The sequence below is a fragment of the Lipophrys pholis genome (genome assembly GCF_963383615.2).
Source record: "Lipophrys pholis genome assembly, chromosome: 14".
In the NCBI taxonomy this organism is placed as follows: Eukaryota; Metazoa; Chordata; class Actinopteri; order Blenniiformes; family Blenniidae; genus Lipophrys; species Lipophrys pholis.
Window position 1 is genome coordinate 26,690,351 of NC_137633.1, and position 23,329 is coordinate 26,713,679.

General features: G+C 46.5%; 1 protein-coding gene across 1 annotated transcript; it reads left to right on the top strand.

Moving 5' to 3' along the window:
• Positions 1-1,334: 1,334 nt before the first annotated feature.
• On the top strand, positions 1,335-22,752 carry znf106a (zinc finger protein 106a). The gene is made up of 22 exons (XM_080479940.1): positions 1,335-1,431; positions 4,307-4,389; positions 5,546-5,607; positions 7,761-7,955; positions 10,593-12,368; positions 12,463-12,928; positions 13,619-13,688; positions 13,779-13,933; positions 16,291-16,351; positions 16,449-16,922; positions 17,486-18,152; positions 18,333-18,373; positions 18,590-18,735; positions 18,809-18,943; positions 19,051-19,167; positions 19,569-19,760; positions 19,848-19,910; positions 19,985-20,104; positions 20,690-20,761; positions 20,838-20,909; positions 20,994-21,137; positions 21,613-22,752. The coding sequence occupies exons 2-22, from the start codon at positions 4,336-4,338 to the stop codon at positions 21,667-21,669; spliced, it is 5,139 nt and encodes a 1,712-aa protein (XP_080336066.1). The 5' UTR covers positions 1,335-1,431; positions 4,307-4,335; the 3' UTR covers positions 21,670-22,752.
• The last annotated feature ends 577 nt before the right edge of the window (positions 22,753-23,329 follow it).

The window sequence follows — 23,329 nt, forward strand, 5'->3', positions numbered from 1 at the left end:
AATCCATCCACTAATCCATCCAATAATCCATCCATTAATCCATCCACTAATCCATCCAATAATCCATCCACTAATCCATCCACTAATCCATCCATTAATCCATCCAATAATCCATCCACTAATCCATCCAATAATCCATCCAATAATCCAGCTTCCGTCATGAATTCTGCTTCGTCAGCGTTTGTCAAGTGGAATATATGCTGGGGTTGGACGACCATGAAACTCATTGACGCATATTGAACTAGAGCTACACATCGAACTAGAGCTACACATTGAACTAGAGCTACACATTGAACTAGAGCTACACATTGAACTAGAGCTACACTCGGTAGAACGCAGATCTTTGCCAACACCACATGTGTTAGTGAACCGAGTTAGCATCACTAGCATGATAGCCGTTAGCTCGGCGATGCTAACTAGGTAGCTCAGGTAGCTACATCAAGCTATTTGGGTCAGTAGTTTTTGTGAAAAATGTGTAAATCACATACATACAAAGCAATAAATGAATCAATCTGTGCAGAGGAATGGCTCAGCCACCAGGTTAGGGAGGTGCTGCAAGGCTTTCTGGGAGAGGTTTTGGTGCATTTAGTACTAAAACATTTCTAAAGAAATGTAGTGTGATGAGATGAATGGGACATTTTTTATTTAGGTTTTTTGGATTTTTTTGGAAACTGTTAGCCGTTAACATCCCATAATCAAATCGATCGGTCCTTGGATGATGACAAATCATCCAATCAACCAATCATGTTATTCAGGTGGGTGGTTTCTGCAGAAAGTTGGTAAAATACATACACACAAAGCAACATATAAATAAAGACACGCAGACGAACACATAACCTTCTCAGACAGCTTTGTTGGTCTCCCAACTTTCATTGGGGAAGGTAATGAAAGCGACACCAGAGAGGTGAAACTATCTATCAACCTATTTCTCTATCGATGCTGCAGGCTGTGGACCCTCGATGTGGTCGGTCCCTTAGGATGGTGTTTTCTCTCCACGCACATCAGTTTATATATTTTGATACGAGCAGTTGGGGTTGATAGTGGCAGGTGGGCGGGTGTTTTATTTCTCTTTTCAAAAGTATGTGACGCACTTTGTGCTACAAAAACAGTTTGACAAGTGCAACATAAACAAAGTTTGATTTTATCTATCTATCTATCTATCTATCTATCTATCTATCTATCTATCTATCTATCTATCTATCTATCTATCTATCTATCTATCTGGTGCAGTACTTCCCAGTACACGGTGCATTACTCCACGGGACCTCGAGGTGTCCCCAGGTGATAAACGCTGTCTCTCCTGATGCTCTGGTTTCCCACGCAGGGCGGTGTCCGTGAACGCAGCGCGGCTGAGGTCAGAGGTCATGTTGTTGTTAGCTGCAGCGATGGAGCAGGAAAAGCGGTAAATCTGCACGTTGGGGAGCTGTGAAGGTATCTAACAGTCCAGTCTCAGTACACACACTTTGTAGAAGCTGCACGGGCCCGCTAAACTCCCTCGTTATTTTATAATGAGATATTTATTTAGGTTTTTGGGAGAAACGCTGCTGTTGCCAGTTAGCATGTTCGCCTTAGCAGCGAGCAGCCCCCAGCTGGGAGTGAGAATTAGAACATTTCGGAAAAACTAGAGAAATATAATCCTTGACATTCAAGAGAGTCTGTAAAATCGTAATCAGTCTGGTTTCCTTTGTGTTTGCGGATTATCTGGTTTAATCTGTTTCGTCCATCTGAATCAGTGCTAGTTAAAGAGCTAGCTGCAGCTAGGCTAACAACAACCACACCTCTTCAAAGTTTTTTATCTCAATAACTCAACTATCTTCTCCTCAAACACCTTAAAGCACGGATTAGTTAGCTGAGATACAATTCGTCAGTTCACTGTCACTCTCATTCAGAAAACTTTTCAAGAAGAATAGAAAATAGTTTATTAATCCCGGAGATTAGAGGGATTCTACTCTGGATTTATGAACTAGGTCAATCATTCAAGTCTGCAAACTTCAGGGCCAGATTAATTATTTAGTTTCTTAATGAAACACTCAGAAAAACATCCTTATGTGTACGTTAACCTAATATAAATCTACTTTAAGTGTAATTCGTGGTTGTGAGAGTAACTATGACGATGAGCTCAGATCCTCTGATGTTCTGGGAAGAGAGTGATTTTATCAGCAGCTGCTCTCTGGAGCTTTTTACAGAAGTGATAAGTGCTGAAGAAGCATGTTGGCCATTGTTGTTCTAGTATAAACAGATATTTTATTTACTGCCAGCATGTTGGAGGGAAACTTTTCCTCCAGAAGATTTATCAGCGTAAACTTTCCAAGTTTCTGAAGTTATTTCCCAAAGTTTAAAGACCTGTGATTTAACCGTCGTCACATTACTGCTGCTGGGAGGTTGGAGAAGATGAATCTGTTTTCTGAACGTCAGTCTTTTATTATTAAATCTTTACTTTTCTGATTTGTGCTTTGCACAGATGTGTTTGATGTTACAGATGTTTTGAACCCAGAGTATTTCTGTAGCAGTAAATATTTGTTGTTCTGACTTTGGCAGGTTTTTTGTTTCATCTTCATGTTTTGGGACTTTGGAACTTTTACCAACCAGATTGATTTGGTCCTCTCGCTTTGAAGTAAAAAGGAATAAATCAGATTTCTCTGCAGCAAACTTCATGAAGTTTTGAAAACAATAAAACCCAATCACATCATTTTCCAGTTATGGTGACACCGAAATGCCCTTGAATGTTTAAAAAAAACAACTTGAATAAAGAAAGAACCTCAGAGGTGATCGTGATTGACTTTATCATTAACATTTCTTGAATTGTGTCCGTCCTCTGCTGGAGTTCACTTCTTCTTCCAGCTGAGCCAAACCTCAGCTTCCGAGCAGTTCTGAGGATTTCCCTCCTTTTCTTTCCTGAGGATTGTGTTTTAAAGACGCTGGCCGTCTCCACAGAGTCTCTGGCCAGCAGGTAGTTTCTGCCTGCCCCTAGTTTCTCACCCAGTTTGTGGCCGGTAGCATGACCGGATGTTACCCTAGAAGCTGCCCCGCTGCTGCCCCGCTGGCTGCAGATTTGCCCCGTCAGCAGACTGGAATTAGACGAGTCTCCAGGTGGAACTCTGCTGGTATTTGCACTGTGGGCCTGAGACATGTTGAATATTGAGGTGTGGTTGTGACGCGAGCGCTCGGCTCTCAACAGTTAATGTAGTTCTACTTCCACAAATGATCTGCCGCCATGATATTCAGCAATGGTTGAAAACAAGCAATATTTTTTACACACACACACACACACACACACACACACACACACACACACACACACACACACACACACACACACACACACACACACACACACACACATATATTTACTGCAGGATCTCCTTGGTTATTATAGGACGTGTTGATTGTAATAATTAGTTTCACCCTTTAAAGCTGAAGGACTTTAGTTTATCTGGTTAATCTTTGGTTGGAGTTGGTTTGGAGCTTGTTTTGTCCATATTTTTGTTTTCCTGTTTAATCTGATGTAACAGTGAGTCTCCCCACTTCATTACTGCATTGCTTTGTGTCTTTTGTTGCAGAGTTTGACTCCACACACTGTTTTTAAAGCGAAGCAGCCCATTTTAACCTGTAGTACCACTCTGTACCACAAGATGGTGCAGAGAGTCACAACCAGTTATCTTACCTTCAGTACAAACACAGAAGAAGAATAGAATAGAATAGAATAGAATAGAATACAACTTTACTAGTCTTTGTGATAAAATCAACGAAGCAGAAGATTCAGGTGTAGGTACCTCAATACTGCCACCCAGAGCACAAACAAAGCATTACTCTACATTCTGTACCTTCAATGGATCAGTGTGTTTTGTATATAAATATTAATACTCAATAATTAATCAATATGCAATAATAGGTAAAAGTACCGAGTACAAGTTAGAAGAAATCTGCTTCAATAATGACAAGAGGGATTATTTTAACTTTCATTAACATACAAGGAGGCAAAATCAGTTAACGAATGACTGAAATATGTTTCTGTCACCTTTTATACCGGCGATCAATACAAAGCATCCAAGAATCAATGAAGACGTGATCGTGACTATTAAAATCAACTCTAATGCTTAATGGATTAAACAACATTGACGTAAAGGAATAGAAATGATAAAACTTTAAAAAACAAATTGGAGTCGAGTGAAGATCAACAAACTTATACTGCTGAAAAACTTTAATATGATTTATATGGACATAGAAAACCCCACAAAACTCAAAGTTTATTTATTTGATTGTTTATTTGTCTATAATCTGTTTGTGTTTGTGTCTCTCTCCTCAGGGATGGGCTGAAATCCTCCAGAATCCAAAATGGCCAAAGACAGGAAGTGTATCCTGTGTGAAACGGTGTGTTCGTCCAAACGGGTAAATAAAGGCTGAGCGTCTGCTGCTGAACGCCTCCACCCACACCCACACCCACACCCACACCCACACCCACACCCACACACACACCCACACACACACACACCCACACACACCCCCCCACACCAACACCCCCACCCACACCTACACACACACCCACACCCACACACACACCCACACCCACACACACACCCCCACACCCACACACACACCCACACACACACCCACACCCACACACACACACACACCCACACACACACCCACACACACACACACACACCCACACCCACACACCTACACCCACACACACCCACACCCCCACCCACACACACCCCCCCACACCCACACCCACCCCCACCCACACACACACCCCCACACCCACACCCCCACCCACACCCACACCCACCCCCACCCACACCCACACCCACACCCACCCCCACACCCACACCCACACCCACACCCACACAATTACTTCTAACAACTTGATCCTCGCGGGTTTGCTGCTGTTTTGTCATTATTTCACTGCAGTATAAGTTGTGGTTGTCAGCCTTTATGTTGTATAATAATCTATTATTATAATTAATTTACTTTCCTCTGCTTTCTGGAGCAATTTAAAAAATAAAATCAACTTTCCTAATTCAAGCGACGACATTTCTCAAATCCAAATATGTATAATTATTAAACCTGTACTGAATATTACACGCTGACTGAACATTTTTACTTCATTGCTGATTTTACTTTTGATGATTATTAATGATTACAACCAGCTAATTATAACAACAGAAACATCCCAACATAAACTTGGATGCTTTCATGTTTCTATTAATATTATTTGTTTGATAATCAAACGAATATTGTAACACACACACACACACACACACACACACACACACACACACACACACACACACACACACACACACACACACACACACACACACACACACACACACACACACACACACACACACACACACACAGTGTTATACTTTGAGGTAGATTCATGAGGCCCGTTTGCTTTCATCACTGTTAATTTGTGACACTCTGGAAAAGGAAATTCTCCCTTTAGAGATAAAAGATGAGGCGAGAGAAGACGTGTGTGTGTGACAGTGTTTGTGTGTTTGTGTGTTTGTGTGTTTGTGTTGCCGACGTTGTGCAGGAGATGGAGGAGCACATCAGAAGTATGCTTCATCACCGCGAGCTGGAGAAGCTCAAAGGAAGGTCAGTTATTATCCACAAATCACCTTCACATCATCTTTTCATTATTACTGCAAACACGTTCAACTTTACTGCAAAGGTGCGTTTGTTTGAGTATTACATGTTGGTCTTTCTTTATTCTGTCAGTGACTCACGTTTCTATTCATCTATTTCTGTGGGCGTTATTAAAAACCATCAAACCATCTTCAGCCACTGGATATTTGTGATTTGACAAACACGATGTGCTTAACTTGTGTTTAAGGTTGTAAAATGTCCGAGGAGGAAATAAAACTAAACCAAATCCACAAGAAAAGAGTCCAGTGGTTTTAGGGTTTCATATTGCCGGCTCCACGGCAGGACTCGCACTGTGTTTGTCTTGAATTGAACATTTCTAAAGGAAATGTTCGCATCAATCCTCAGAGTTGAACGTAGTTTCCAGAGTTTTGTCTGGAAGTATTTGGGTCAGGGGGAACGTGAGCAGGCGGGCACGTGCCTCCGGTCGGGGTAAGCAGATACTCTGGCAGCTGCTTCCACTGCAGCTCGTATATTTAGACACAATCTCCCCGGAACAACAGGCGCGACCGTTGGAGAGCAACTGCTATCTGGTGACGGAGATTACTGAGGGTATGAGAGTATGAGCCCCCGTGGCTGCAGCCTGCAGTCCTGCTCCCACAGACCCGCTCCTACAGACCCAAGGGGAAAACATGAGCAGCTTTACAGCAGAATCATCCATGAAGATGAGCAGAGGATCGGGGTTCCTCTCTGCAGAAAGGTGGCACTTCCACAGAAGTGTGCAGCGATTCAGAAAAGGAGCCCTGAGAATAAATCCTCCTGCTGTAAACTGGTTAATGACTGCTGGATTATCTGCTGGATGGTTGTGGTCATGTGCCATTCATTTATCTTAACGTAATGAGCAGAGTGTGTGATTGGAGCACCACCGTCACAGAAAGTCTAGAAGCAGCAGTCAGATCAGTGATGGAGGATGGGCCTTCTGCAGATCAATAAATCATCTGCAGGTTGTTGTTGGACTCTGTCAGGACCGCAACCTGAGATAAATACAAGATATACTGCAATAATCAATAAATACATTTTGTTCTTTTTTATAAGTGTGCAAACATATTTTATATCCTGACTTTTTTAAAACCTCGACCAAAGAGAAAAGGCTGTTTGTGTCTAATATTCACACTTTGTGTTTGATTCTTTCAATTCTCACACAAACACTTTCTGTTTCCCTTTTATTTCTAACATCCTGAAGTTTTGAACCCTTTGCTGCTGCTGCTGCTGCTGCTGCTGCTGCCGCTGCTGCTTCTGCTGCTGCTGCTGCTGCTGCTGCTGCTGCTGCTGCTGCTGCTGCTGCTGCTGCTGCTGCTGCTGCTGCTGCTGCTTCCAGTTTGTAACTTGGTTTGAGATCATTGTTCTTGTGCAGCAGCAGCAGCAGATATTAGTGAGTGTCACTGCAGCCTAGAAACGGTGTGAGAGAAACGCGATGGTATTGATGGAGTGAGTGGCAGCTGCACGAGAGGTCAGAGAATGGCACGGGGCCGTGACACAGATCGCAAGTCGGCACGCCGGGCAGCTGCAGGCGGCTCCGGTTTCTCAGGCCCGGTCTGGGATTGGTCAGCGGTTCTGATAACGGAGCAGAGCCTGTGTGTGTGTGTGTGTGTGGAGGGGGGCGGGGGTCCTGGCTCTGGCAGGGCGTCAGGTCAAATACAGACATTTCCTTGTGCGGTGGTCAAAGCACAGCAGACGCCACCATGAAGGCGCAGTAGGCTGAGCTCGGCCCGTCCCGGCGCTGCTGCACATGAGGGGAGACGGTAGCTCGTCGCCTGCGTCCCGCCCGGCCGCTCCTCCTGCTCTCGCCGCCACACTCATGGCCTGCTGAAGGACCGCGATCAAACTGGATCAGGATGATTTCAAATTCAAGTTTTTTGAAGCAGAGAAAATTCTAAGTTAGCAACCTCCTGATCTGTTGAAGATAGAGAATTTGGACTAAGTATTTCCCAAGGATTGTCGAGTACTCTCCTCTCCTTGCTGTCTTTTTAAAGACTTTGAAGCAACAGAAAGTAGAGCCCGAGCCCGTTGTTACAGGCTCTGCAGGCAGCAGAACCAGACCAGAACCAGAACCAGACCATGCCTGAAGGGACGATTGAACGGCCGCTCTCTCCCTCCCTCCCCAGGGACTGTGGACACGAGTGCCGGGTGTGCAAGGTGAAGGTGGTGAGCCTGACCGACTACGCCAGCCACATTTCTGGTCCTTCGCACAAGCAGAAGGTGGAGGCGGCTGATCGAAAGCCGGCCGGGAACAACGGTGACCAGGACTACTTCGACCAGGCCTTGGTGGACCTGATCCACAAGAGGAAGGAACACATCAGGTGACACACACACACACACACACACACACACACACACACACACACACACACACACACACACACACACACACACACACACACACACACACACACACACACACACACACACACACACACACACATATACAGGTCGATCAAACAGACGATCTAATCTCCTGCAAAGTGATAATCTCATTTCTATTTTAAACAATCCCTCAATTTATTTCAGTTCAATTGTATTTCTATGGCACCACAAACCACTCGGTCATCTCAGGACACTTTTTACAGAGAAAAACTAACAATTCATGAACAAGTAGAAGAGACAGGAACAAACCTGCAGAACCAGATTTTTTGATTGTAAAACACAGATTTGAGGGAAACGGATCAATGACTAACTAAGCAGATCCTTTCCTTAACACTTTGCTGTTATACTGCCTGTTTATATTCATATTGATTAGATTTTTCTTTTCATATTCGGTTGTGTTTTTCATCCTCTGTCACTGGTGCCACTGTCAGGTTGACAAACAGGATTTCATTGTATTTCATGTACATTGACAATGAAGGAATGTTAATCCTGATATTAATGGTCCAGTCACATCATGTCTCACTGGACCAGACTACCCGTACACACTCTCATCAATATCTTTCTAGTCTTTTTTACATCTACACATGGAAGTTGTCAATTTGTCCAAATTGTTCATTGAAAAGGTTATTATATCTTTCACCTGCTATTGTACAGAAGTTTACTCTAACTTTTAAAACAAAGCTGTAATAAAGACGACATGTGAATGTAGTAATTTTAATTGTGGCAACAATCTTCATTCTAAAAAAAGTAGTTTTAATTCTTCCTCACTCAGAAAAACAAGTTCAACTAATCACCAATTTAGTGTATTTCTTCACACTGTCAGTTTTAGTGTTTTTATTATGAATTATTTATGAAGCATGTATAAAAGGAAGAATTAAGAAAATCTAAAAAGGATTGAAGATATGCCTGTATTTAGATTTCCAGCTCCATATCGATATATTTATTCTGAGTCGACACTCATCAAGTCAGCATAGTTCAACTGCAGTAAAGTGTCACACACACCATTAAAAACAATCACACACAGTGTGAAGTTTAATTAAAAACAAGTTAAAAATGGACTCCTTAATTGCTGCTGTGTTTCCTGATGGAAACTTGTGGCTGATGGCGCACGGAGCTGTGGTCTGTGCTCTTCTTCCATGTTTAGCCTCACATTGCTGAGCCGAGCTCTCGGGCCTGTTTTAGCTTCACTTTGACCCGTGGAGGGAGTCGGATGTCAGGACTGCGGCTAAAAACGAGCATGATCGCACCTCGTGTCTGTCCTCCGCCGCTGCTGAGGCTTAGTTCCATCATGTGAACCCAGCAGCGCCGCGAATCAAGAAGACTTCGTCTTCATGAAGAGCTTCAGCGACTGAGTGGCAGCGGACCGGAGCTGTACAGTTTGTGGAGATAAAGCGGAGTTGTGCCCCCTGCAGGCCAACACTGCAGTTCATCAGCTCCAAGCAATCTGAGCACAGCTCATTACATGATGATGTTTATTTAGCTGCACTATCATTTTCGATCTACTGCCTGCAAGAGCAGCCGAACATCTCGTTAACGATAAATTCCACTTTCATAGTGACTTTCTAACATTTTGCTCTTTTGTCATTGCTGTAAAACGTATAAATGACCCATGCCTTAACCTTTTGGGGCCACTTGTCAGCAAAAGCAGCTTAAAAAGACAACTTTGATTCACATTTTTCTTTATTGATAAAATTGACCAATTGGAAATGTTTGTGCTTTCTTTCACATTCAGTAAATAAAAATATGTTCATTCAATTGAACTCATGTTTTGAAATCTAGATAAATGTGAGACTTTGCTCTGTTTTCTTCCCCACCGCCTGGATCATTTACGTGCTTCCTGCTTCGCTCAGTTTACAGATCTCTACCAGATTATAATCTGGAAATAATTCACATCAATGTCATGAAATGATGGTAATCGCTGAAATAAAGCCTCAAATCAAATGAGATTTGTGTATTTTTTGGTCATCTCCTTGTTTGGTTATATGAAAATTCAGTTATTGTTTTTTGTTTCTTCATACTCTTGATTTCTTATTTGTTTCTTTGGGGCTCCAATATTAATGGTTCATTGATGTTCCTAAAAGTCACCACCAGTCATTGTTAAGGTCACTGTTCCACTAATATACTCTTATTTGTGTCCGCATGCACCGCACCGCACCAAGATAAAAAACTTCTCTTTGACTGTCCACAAATTGTTCAACACACGGAAACTTAAAAAGTCCATTAATTAAAATTTTTAAGTCAGATTATCTGCAGCATTTAAAATCATTAGAGTTAAAATGTAGGGAAAAAATAGACTCACATCAAAACTCTAAACATTTCAGGTTGTTGCTGTAGAATTAATGAAAGATGATCATTTATAACACAAGTTGTCAAAGTAACAAAGACAACAAACAAGAAAACGGTCGACACCCAAAGATTATAAGAATGAGAACAAATTGGTATCATAATGAATATTTGATTTCTACCGTCAACAAGATTAAGACAAATTTATAAAAACTGTTTATCAGCTCAACCTGACCTCATGAATGTGAGTTTCCATGTTTGTTTAATGTTGATACAACTTTTGTTCGTAGAAAAGAGAAAGAAGCTGCTGCAGCCCAGCTGGCAAAGGAGGAAGAGGAGAGGAAACGAAAGGAGGCGTTCCAGCAGAGGCTGAAGGAAGCTAAAGATCATTACCGCAGGGAGTGCGGCTGGCAGCAGCCATCACACAGGTTTGGAGGATCCGCTCACCACAACAACTGGTACAACCGAGATAACGGCGGTCCAGCGGAGCAGCCGTGGCACCACAGCAATCAGGGACGGAGCGCCACATGGCACGCTCAGGAGCCCCCCAACCTCCAGCGATGGGCTTCTAGAGAGTTCAGGAACAACCAGGAGTGGAGGGGCAACAGGACCTGGGGTCAGGGTTCATTTCCTCAAAATCCCCAAAGTCGGCTTCCGTGGCTCAGCAGTGGAGGCAGCAGTAACGGGCTGTACGGCAGAAACAACGTTTCCCAGTTGGCTCCAAGGGGTTCGCCCATGAACTTCTCAGGTGGTCCTTCCATGGGTCCACCATGGCCAAATTTAGTTTTTAATAATTTCCAAAATGGTGGAAATGGTCATCGTGATCAGCAGAGAGCTCGACCTCAGAACAGGGACGGACAATCAGTGGAGTCTGACCATAGACCACAAAGCTCCATCACTTCTGGTACCAGTCCAAAGCCTGACAAAGCCTGTCGCTGGTCACCTTATTCTGTTACAAAAGGTCCTGAGTCGGTACCCGACAACGATGCCAACCAGAACCTCCCAGACAAGCAACTCAACGTCTCCAGACACCAGCAGCAAGAGAAAGAACCAGAACCCAGTGGCTCTGACAGGCAGTCCCGACCTGAACAGAAACCAGAACACACAACCTCAAGTCGGCCAAGTATTGAAGACATGCGAAAGGAGCAGCCAAAGCCCACGACCAAACCCAGAGATAGCAGTAGCAGTAGCAGTACAAGCAGCAGTTCACAGAAGGATCGCCCCCAGATTCCTCCAGCTCTTCTTCAGAAAACCAAGAAGCCATCTCCTCAAACGGAGCGGAAGATTTCCTCCGTTCCTGATTTGAGTGCAGCTCAACTTGGCAAAGCCTCCAGTCAAGCTTCAACCAAATTCACCGGGACGCCGAGTTCTATTAAGTCTTCATGTTCTGGACCTCTGAAGCAGTCAAGCTCAGAACGGCAGCTCCAAACATCCCTGAAGAAAGCCGCCAAGCAGTTGATGTTGGAAAAGAAAAGCTCTCTGGACAGTCACAACAGGAAGGAAACAGCAGAGGAGCAGCAGAAGGACCAGAGTCACGTCGGAGTGAACAAAGAAAACAGCTGCCGGCAGAAACGGGCAGGGAAATCCTCCGACTGCAGCCAGAATCTGCAGTCCCTGCAGGTGAGCACCTCCACCAGCGAGACCTGCGAGGCTCCAGGCAGGGTGGACCAGAGGAACAGGAAAACACAGACCTGCTCCGAGGCGCCCGATGAGGCCATGCAGGTGGTGGAGGCGGGACAGAGCTCAGAGAGCGATGCCGCAAAAAGTCGCGAGGCGCTGGCGGTCCCAGGTCTCTCCAGACTGGACCTGCCTCCCGTCCTCAAGCGTGACCTCACCAAACACATCAGCTCCAAAAGCAAAGCTATCGGCCATGAGCCCAACCTGAACATTGCCCGCCGCGTGCGCAACCTAAGCGAGTCGCGCCGGAGCGACTCTGAGAAGGACTCGGGGCTCAAGCCGACGGTTCGGCAGCTCATCAGCTCCTCTGGGTCTCGACGCAACGTCAACTGGGAGCAGGTTTACCAGGAGGTCCGGAAGAAGCAGGACAAGGGAAAAGGCATGCCACGGTGACGTTTAGATTTCATGTTCAAGCTTTTGATTACAAGAGTTTTCAGGTCCGTTGTTGAGGCTCATGTTTGTCTCGTCTCTGCTGCTGTCCAGGTTCGGTATCGAGATGGTGCCATGTGAGCAGGAGTACCACAGCCTGGAGGAGGACGACATTCCCCTGCTGGAGGGCTTCCAATGGGAGTCCTTGATGGACGTGTCTTCCCAGGGCACCTCCCGAAAACGCTCCCTCTCCGAGAGCAGCCTCGCTCCAGCGCTAACCCCCTCCTTGTTTTTAGCCCCCGAGTCCAAAGACACCCCGAAAGAGCTCGGCGCCGAGCAGCAGCCATCTGCTCCACCTTCCAACCACCGACCTGCTCTGGCAGGTCAAACCAAAGAGCTACGTCCAGTGGTACATCCAGAGCTCCGGCCGCCCGATGCCACGGCACACAAGCAGCCTGATAAAGCCTTGTCCTGGACCGTGAAGGTCCTCCAGAGGTCGGATTCGGTGCTGGGAGACAGCAGCTCAGGGGCAGAGCAGCCCGATGGCCAGGGAGCAGCAAAGAGACGGAGAGCAGCACTGGTGAGTCCTGTTTTCACACACTCAACAAGTCAGGCCTTCAATAATGGAGACAGAGATGATAATCTCTCACTATTGGAAGAACCTCAGGGTCTCACCAACACCGGAAAACCAGTCAGTTCTCCAGTTTGTCATCAGAAGAGATGAATCTGCAGATCTGACAGTGAACAAACATTTATCTGGGCTATTTTTGTCTTTGCAGTTTAGTAGTACTAGATAGAAGATGTAGATTTTGGAGCTAAAGTCAGAAGACTTTTCCATGAATATGAGCAGCAACATAAAGACAATCACAGAGACAGGGTAAGAGTTAGGGTTAGGGTCATTCTGCAGGGGAGAACCGGCTCTTTCTTAGTCAGTCAGCTCAGAACGTCGTCCTCACCACTCACTGCTGGTCTACGTCTTCAATGGTCTGGACTGAAAGATATTCTGCCCTGGTTTAAACCTGCTTCCTGCTCCCAGACTCACAACTAAACCAACTAAAACATGGAGCTTGAGCCCTTTTAAAATTAGGCTGCTTTAAATGCAAACAATCATCTTAAGCTTCAACTATTGTAATGAACTGCCCGTTCAGCTGGATTAGGCTGTTTCTATCCACTTTAAGATGATTGTTCACTTATTTATTCTGTATTTGTTGCTGCGGAGCTCCGTCACGGGCCTGGAGCTGCGGGTCAGATAAAGTCTTTGTCTCTGCAGGATCTTGCAGCTGCAGAATCATCTTGTTTGGAGCACAACAGCAAAAGAAGGAAAGTCAAATGTAAAAAAGGTTAGTGTCACCATGCACATGGGTTATGTGTGTGAACCCGGTTCAGTTTGTGTCATGGAGGCCTGACCTGATGCGTGTTGGTCCCTGCAGAGCGTCTCCAGATCGACCAGCTGCTGTCGGTGTCTCTGCGTGAGGACGAGCTCAGTCGCGCCCTGCAGACCGTGGACACCAACCTAGTCCAGGCCCAGGCAGCGCTGGAGGCCGCCTACCTGGAGGTGCAGCGCCTCATAGTGGTCAAACAGCAGGTATGTCTGACAGCAGCAAGGCACTGGGCTCTAACCTGGTCCAGGAGAGCACTGGTCCCGGTCCGGATCCTGCAGGACTCTGGTCCTGGTTCTGGTGGGCCCTGGTCCTGATCCTGGAGGACTCTGGTCCTGGTTCTGGAAGGCCCTGGGCCTCATTCATATAACCTTGCGTAAGATAGCTACTAAAAATGTAAGTTTCCCCCAAAAGCATGAAATGGCGTGCGCCCAAACAAATTTGGATCTATAAAACCGTGCGTACGCACTTCTGCACACACTCTCCTTTTATAGATCCGGTCCACCTAGAAAGTTGTGCAGCTCATCTCCCGCCCTCAACACGCCCACTTTCTACCATAAATGCTCAATGTAAAGTGCCTCGTCAATATTTTTGCATCTCATTCAGCCTGTTGATCGTCGGCATTTGATGCTCAGTCCTGAGAGAAAAGACGAAGAAAAGGAATTTTACAAAGAGAGAAATAGTGATGGAGGAGGTGGAGGTCAGGAGAATGTGTTTGGTGTTACAGTAGTGGAATCGCTAATAAAAGAAAAAAGAAGTGATCAGCAGCTCGTCGTCACTCCTGGAAATAGTGTGAGAGTCACAGAGAGATCAGTGACTGCAGAGGTGGAGGAGAAGAGTCTGATGTGAAGGGGGAGGTCAGAGGAGAGTGACATCATAGAGGAGAGTGACATCATGGAGAGAGGAGTGTGACATCATAAAGGAGAGTGACATCATGGAGAGAGGAGAGTGACATCATGGAGAGAGGAGAGTGACATCATGGAGAGAGGAGAGTGACATCATAGAGGAGAGTGACATCATGGAGAGAGGAGTGTGACATCATAAAGGAGAGTGACATCATGGAGAGAGGAGAGTGACATCATGGAGAGAGGAGTGTGACATCATAAAGGAGAGTGACATCATGGAGGAGAGTGACATCATGGAGAGAGGAGAGTGACATCATAGAGGAGAGTGACATCATGGAGAGCAGCACCAGAGCTCACTGCTGGACACCATAACAGCCTCATGAGTGTCGGAGAGGAAGGAGACATTTTGTTGGGGACGCAGCAGAACGATCAAGTTCAGTTTTATCTGTTTATTAAATGTATAAATTAAATATTTGAAGAGGGACGGTGAAAAGACTCAGTGGACTTTGTGTTTTATTATCAGTCGGTGGAGGTGGAGGTGGAGGGTGACGGAGGTCGTCTGTCTCCAGCAGCAGTGCGTCCAGAGCGCATGACCGTACGGCGAGTGGCTTTTCTCAGGATTTACAGCCATAATGTAAAAATCTACTAAACTGTATCACGTATGTCTGATCATAAAATCAGCAATATAAAATCTATAATTTCTTTATTTTACATGGAACCAGTGGTAAATCTTCTCAACTGCAGTTTTGCATGAGACTTTCCCAGAGACTCACTTTGTTACCGTGTTCATACACGTTAGTATATTTGTACCTTAAAGCTGTAAATCCTGATAAAAGCAGCTGGAACAGAACAGACGTCCCCAGAGACTGGAGACAGAGTCAGTGTCCTCCTGAGGACAGAATCAGTTTTTACACTGGAACATCCAAACTGCAGCTTTACTCACGACTGTCATCGCTTTATTTCTGTGTTTAATCTGGAATTAGACTGGTTGTTACTCACTTTGTCACAATTGATAATCAATCAGTTCTGTCCTCTGGATCATTAATAATCAATCAGTTCTATCCTCTGGATCATTAATAATCAATCAGTTCTGTCCTCTGGATCATTAATAATCAATCAGTTCTATCCTCTGGATCATTTGAAGATGAAAGTTTGACGTATGAACATGGTTCTGCTGATTCAGCAGTAACGTTCCACTAAAGAAACATCTAGAACTCTGCAGCTCGGCTGTTTCGGATCAATAAGTGATATTTGAAGAGAATAAACATATGAGATGAATATGGTTCAATTCTCCACCTCACCATCAGCACCACCAGGTTCCTCGTCTCCAGAACGTGCTGCTCAAGGTTCTAAGTTTGCGTACCGGTACGCACTTTCTCCTGCAAAGTTAATTTTTATAGATCACAACCTTTGTGTGGGAGGTGACGTACGTATCTTTCAGGACCTGTGATCTGGCTAAGCAAGCTTTATGAATGAGGCCCCTGGTCCTCCTGTTTCCCATGACTGTGATCAGATGGATGAATAAATGGTATTAAATGAAATAAAACGGATCTTTTCATGTAATTTCTTACAGAATTATTATTTAGTATGTTTATTTAAAGAAAATTTGTTCTTTTGCTTTTCATTACGACTGAAACTGAAGCCAGAAATCAAAACAGTTTGAGTTGCTCTAATTATAAAAACGCTCATGATTTATTGCTTCCTTTGGTTTTTCCCAGATGTCTGAAGAGATGAGCGCTCTGAGAAACAGACGCATTGAGTTGCTGCAGGGGATGCGAGGTGAGAACATTTAGTCAAAGAAAGGACATTCTCCTGCTGGTGTGATGTAAACAGCTGTCAGCAGCTGGACAGACGTTAAGGTGAGTTTTCTATACAGACGCGGGGAAGGAGGCGCCTCAGGTGAAGCTCGAAGAAGAAAAGCTGGACTCAGTGAACTCTGAGTCTCTCGTACCAACGAACGGAGCTGCACAGTGCGTCACACCCCCCTCCTCTAGCGTCACCCCTCCTCCCTCCAGCGTCATCCCTCCCTCCTCCAGCATCATCCCTCCCTCCTCCAGCGTCATCCCCCCCTCCTCCAGCATCATCCCCCCCTCCTCCAGCGTCACCCCACCCTCCTCCAGCGTCACACCCCCCTCCTCCAGCGTCACACCCCCCTCCTCCAGCGTCACCCCCCCCTCCTCCAGCGTCATCCCCCCCTCCTCCAGCGTCACCCCCCCCTCCTCCAGCTTCACCCCCCTGGTCATCAAAGAAGAGCCCAGCTCTCCGGTTTACATCAACTCCGAGATGAACCCTGCAGACTGGGCTCACAGCACCACACCGGAGCTGCCGGGCGCTGCAGTCTCCAGGCCAGGTAACTCCACCCTCCTCATCCTCACCCTCTCTTATCTTCCTCACCCTCTCCACCCTCTCCATCCTCTCCACCCTCTCTATCCTCCTCAGTGCAGCATGTTAACCATGTTAATGCAAATAGAAACAAGAGATGGAAAGGATGAATACTGCATCAGATGAAAGAAACCAGCTTCATGATTATGATACAAACACTGTTATTTAAAAGGAACTGGATCTTACTGAGTACATTTGTATTCAGAAATCACTGTGACATCCTGTAAAGTCATTTTGTGAGAGTTTCTACCAGAGCTGTTGAACACTTGACATCAAGGTCTGCCTTCATGATTCTTTTAGGACTGTGATGAAGTCAGTCTGACAGAAATCAATAAATATTGACATAATGGAAATGAACCAGAAACAGTGATAAGTATCATTTATTAAAACAAATTTTCAAACAATGTAATCAGCAAATTCATAAAATAGCAAAAAGATCAGAAAGAAGGAAAGTTCCTGTTGGAAGCTTTGTGGAAACGAAGAGTTTGAAGGATCCTGGTGAAGCGTGTGATCGCCTCCCACTGTTTGCAGAGTCTGTTCTGAGCGTCCCGTCGTCTCCTCAAAGTAAAGCTGAGCTGAACCAAGGCATCGCCGGAGAACCTGCCCACTGCAAAGAGGCGCCGCAAGAGCTGGCGGCGAGTGCCGAGAGAGTCGGAGAGAGCGCAGAGAGAGGCGTGGTGACGGAGAACACCAGCCTGAGCTCTGTTCCAGACTCCAAGTCCTCCATCCAGCTCCTGTCGGCCAGCCGGAGAGACAGTGGAGACCTGCAGACCTTCCAGAGTCCCGCTGCGCCCCTCAACTTGCCCACCTCCCCCGCCGACCTGAAGACTGCCAAGAAAGTGAGGAAGCTGAAGAAGAGGAAGACGCTGAAGAAGGCTCCGGGGCTGGAGCAGCTTGAGAGCACCGACACCGAGCTGGACGAAGAGGCTTCGCGGCCTCGCTGGCTGCGATCCCGCCGCAGAGCCAGTGGAGCGTCTCAGGTCAGCACCTCCAGCCTGCACTCTGAGGACGGCCACATGAAGCCCCCCCAGCTGCACCCCTCTCCGCTCCACCCCCCCCAGCCTCCACCAGACAAGATGGAGTTCACCACTCAAGCACAGGCTTCAGTCCCGGACAGCACCAGACCCGAGGCCCAGAGCCTGGCCTGCAACGAGGTGTCCTCCACCAGCGACATGGATCTGTGCAAATCCTCCGAGAGGTGAGCTCTGCTTCATTCCTCACACGTTCACTCTGCTGGTGGAGGTTCTGAAGGTGGGTTAGGAGAACCTCTGGACTTTCAGCTCCACCAATGAATCCGACTCTGAAGGTCCCAGTTTGTATCAGGATACTTCTCGATCCACTAATGGCAGATTAACAGAATGAAACTTTCTGTCCACAGCGAAATGCCGTCAACCATCAAGCTCCCCAAGAATTCATTAGGTATGTTCTCCTCCTCCCTCTCTTCATCTCCGCCTCCTCCTCTTCCTCTCTTCATCTCCTCTTCCTATTATTATTTTAAAGCGTCATGGGGAAGAACAACGATCATGATAATGCTCATCGAGCAGACTCAAAATATAGTGCAAGTTTTAAAAAGTGCTGTGAAGAGGTGGGACTTCTGGAGCAGCTGTAAGGCGGGTTTCTATGTTTGGTTTCCAGACCCCTCCTCCGACCACGGTGAGGACGACCTGCCCTCCCAGGGGGCTTTTGAAGGCCACCAGGAGGCAGTGAACGCCTTGCAGATCCATGACGGGCTACTGTACACATGCTCTGGAGATCGAACTGTCAAAGTCTTCGACCTGGTGGTGAGTGACGACCAGACACCCACTGCTGCTGGTTTTAACCCCTTCACTGACCCCTGCTCTCGTTGGGCTGCAGAGTCGCCAGTGTGTGGGAGTGTTTGAGGGTCACAGCTCCAAGGTGAGCTGCCTGTTCGTGTCTGCGACTCCGAGTCTTCATCATCGTCTTTACTCTGGCTCCAGCGATCAGACCGTCCGCTGCTACAACCTCAAGGTAGACATACTCGGCTGTCGGTATTCCAGAAGAGCAAAACACAGTTTCAAACTGGAATCATGACTCTAGATGACACGATTTCCTTCTCTGAACCTGAACTAAACCAGACCCGAGAGCTGGAGCAGCTCTTCCCTCTGCCGGATCGAGTCCTGTGTCTGCACAGTCGCTGGAGGACTCTGTTCGCTGGCCTGGCAAACGGCAGCGTGGTGACCTTTAACCTCAAGGTGAGCTGTGGTGACCTTTAATGTCAAGGTGAGCGGTGGTGACCTGTAACCTCAAGGTGAGCTGTGGTGACCTGTAACCTCAAGGTGAGCGGTGGTGACCTTTAACCTCAAGGTGAGCTGTGGTGACCTTTAACCTCAAGGTGAGCTGTGGTGACCTGTAACCTCAAGGTGAGCTGTGGTGACCTGTAACCTCAAGGTGAGCTGTGGTGACCTGTAACCTCAAGGTGAGGGTTCGAGCCTCACTGTGGAAGCAACGCGGACATGTTCCAGTGTTTTAAGAAACTTGAGCTGCAGACAATGATTATTGGCTCCATTATTCGGTCGATTAATCACATCTGAAATAAATATTTCAACTCCTGTTGGTGTAACTCATCAGCGCGTGTGTTTTACTGTTTGTTCAGACCAACAGGCAGATGGATGTGTTTGAGTGCCACGGGCCTCGAGCCGTGAGCTGCCTGGCCTCGTCGCAGGAAGGCGCTCGCCGCCTGCTGCTGGTTGGCTCCTACGACAACACCATCAGCGTGAGAGACGCCAGGAACGGGCTGCTGCTCCGCCTCCTGGAGGGTCACAGCAAGACGGTGCTCTGCATGAAGGTCGGTCTCACTGTTGCTGCCACTTCGTGTCCATTGGTTAAGCTTGCGGGGGGTTGAAACGCTGGCGGTCTCTGCTTCCTCCCCCAGGTGGTGAATGATCTGGTCTTCAGTGGATCCAGTGATCAGTGTGTTCACACACACAACATCCATGTGAGTTCACCTCCCCGTCTTTAAATCTGGTTTTGTTCTTTTGCTGGTTTCTTACGGAGTTTCCTGCTCAACAGACCGGGGAGCTGGTGCGGGTCTCTAAGGGCCACAGCCACGCTGTCACCGTGGTGTCCGTCCTGGGGAAGGTCATGGTGACGGCCTGCCTGGACAAACTGGTCCGAGTCTACGATCTGCAGGTCTGTCGTCTTCAGCATTAGTCTGTTGATGCTCTGCTCGTTGGCCAAACCCAACAGAAGAAATACCTACGTTTTCAAAAGATTATTCAATTCTTTATAATAATACAAACTTATATAGCGCTATTTTATACACTCAAGATGCTTTACATCGCAAAAACTAAAAATAACAATGAAAATAAAATAAGAGTTTGGGGTTTCAGGAGTGTTTAAAAGTTCAGTAATGAGTCGGTGTTCCTGAGGGGTTGCGGGAGTGAGTTCCAGAGGGCGACGGCGGCGAAGGCTCGGTCCTCCTCCTCCTCTTTACTTCTGAAACTATCCTGGAAGTGTAACTTTGTTTTTCTCTCTGGAGAAAACTGACTGGAAATGCCTTTATATTGTTAACTTCATCCGTTTCTACTGAACCTGTATCTTTACGTATGTTTTTTGAGAGCTGGTGGCGGTGATAACACGACACTCTTCACTGTTTAGTGAGTAAAATAAAACCAGGAGCAGGAAATGGTTGTGAGGAATGTGAAGCTCCCGGCTGTGTTTGCAGTACGAGCTGTGTCTGTGTGAACAGGAAGCTGACAGGTTGTTGTGTTCCAGTCTCACGAGCAGCTGCAGGTCTACAGTGGACACACCGACATGGTGATGTGCATGGCCGTCCACAAGAACATGGTGAGAAACCTCGTTTGGTTCAGTTGAAACTTCAGGCTTCAATGATTCAATACTGACGGTCGACGCCTCCTCTCAGATCTACACCGGCTGCTACGACGGCAGCGTTCAGGCCGTCAAGCTCAACCTGATGCAGAGCTTCCGCTGCTGGGTAAATACGACCGGACGGACCGAGGCGCCGCGCCGCCGCGCCTCCAGCCGCCTCACTGTGTGTGTGTGTGTGTGTGTGTGTCAGTGGCAGGGCTGCTCGCTGGTGTTCGGGGTGACGGATCATCTGCAGCAGCACCTTGTCAACGACCATGGCAGCTCCAACCCGACGCTGAAGTGCCGCTGGAAGAACTGTGAAGAGTTCCTGGGTTCTCGCTGCAGCAGCAAGCAGGTGAAGCTCGTCCGGTTCCTCTCACCTGCTGCTCCTGTCAACACGTCCACTGTGTTCAGAAACCTGAGAACAACCTTCAGTCACGTCAGCAACAGCAACTTATGGGATATTTTGGTCTTAATAAACTTAATAAACTGTAGAAGAAATACCAAGAAACCCTTTAGATTCTTAATCCACAGGTAACCAGATTATTTACATTTCTGCCGTTCACCAACAGAAGAAGCAGAATTGATATAAGGAGCCGAGTTTTAACATGAAATTATCTTCATCCAGAAGTGTTTTTATCTCGTTTGTCTTTGGTCTGTTGACATTGTGACTCACTTCTGTTTTCACATGTGGACAAGGAAACCAGGAAACAGATTACTGTCAATGTAGTCCGCATGGTGGCTTAAATACTCTGATTACTGCAGGAACCTGGTGACTGGATATTGATGGTGCAGACGATGGAGTGTTGACTGCAGGCTGTGTGTTGCAGGGGGCGCTGCTGCTGCACATGCAGAGACACACTGTGGAGGAGACTCGGGTGGAGTAGAGGACCCCCCCCCCCCCCCCCCCCGTCTTCACCCGGCTGACCTCCCATATTGGGGGGGCTCTATTTTCCTGGCGCGTGGTGTGAGCGCAGCGCTCAGACTCCATCCTTCCTGTCCGGTGTTGGAATCCAATCACACAGTGGAGAGTTTGCTTGTTTCCGTTTTCGTTCCTTCCTGTGAAGCTCTGCGTCCACAGTTCACTGACCAAAGTAACACCAAGAAACTTTTGATTGTTGAAGAAACTCCAGCGTCGCCGCCGTCCGAGGACTCGTCCTGCTTCTGTGTTTTGGTTGGAAGTGCACAGATTTAATGTGGCATGGGGCTGAGAGGCGTTTTTACTGTTGTGGTGACGTTTCATGTTGAGCAACCGATATTTCTTTTATTTTGTCTTCTGGGTTTTTACCCAGAAGACACCGCGACTGTTCAACAGTGTGATTCTCTGTTCAACAGGAACTTTGTCAAGATTTATTTGGGTTCTTGGTTTGGTTTCATTTCAGGAAAAAATGTTTTTAAACAATCATTGAAGTTTTTTTCCTGTTTTTTGTTTTTCGTTGCTCATTCAGGTGATATTTAGAGTGAAGGGATGAAGTTTCCATTTGCAGTGGTAAAGAAGCCAGGAGTGGACATGTGTGTGTGTGTGTGTGTGTCTGTGTGTTAATCTGTGTGGATTTAATCCTGGTGTGCGGGTGAGATTGTGCTTTTCCTGTTGTTTTTCTCTCTGGAGTGTCCGAATGTTTCCACAGTGAAGCCAGTTTAGTGGAGCCGTGTGTCGGAGGTGAAGGAAGTTTAGAGGAGGTGTTTGATGGAAGATGTTGAAGGGATTAGATTAATCTCCCATGCCATACCTCACCCTCTGAAAGAAACACCTTTTAATGGTCAACTCACCCACTCTTCACCAGCGCCAGTTAAAGCCCAGCTCAAGTTTGCGTCGTTATTTTGAGGAGTCGTTTTCCTCCCATTTATTAAAAGCGTTCAGTCCTCCGGCCGGCGTTCCTGAGTTTCTTCATGTTTTTCAGTTGTGACGAGACCTTTTTTAAGAAGTGCAATTAAAGACGTTCGTAATAAAAACTATTTGTAACATCGGAACCCTTTGCCCTGTCTTCTCTTTCCATGATGACTTTGAATTAGCAGCTCAGTGGCGTTTATGATCATCTCTCATGACTCCAGTAAATCCTCCAGATTGTGACATCACTTCCTGTTTCACCTGGTAATAGCGCACGCACACACACACACACACACACACACACACACTAATATTTGGATCACAATCCACAGTTGAGGAAACTTTCATTTGACGTGTGTAAATATAAAATGAATATAAATACTATAAAACACTGAATGGGGCACCCCCGGCTCGCTCAGTAGGTAGAGCATGAGACTCTCAGTCTCAAGGTAGAGGGTTCATGTCCCACGCCGGGCGCCACCTTCCTGTGGGCTCTCCACCTTCCTGTGGGCTCACCACCTGCAGGAAGGTTCTTAATGGTGCATTTAATCTGGGTGACGGTGCTCAGACTGACACCACCACCACCCGGGAACGGATAAGAGGGAGAAAATGGATGGATGGATGGATGGACTTACTGGGGAAGTTTAACATTTTAAGACAATACACTAATTAATTTCAATTAAAATAATCTCAAAATTGCTTCACTGAAGGATTCTCTA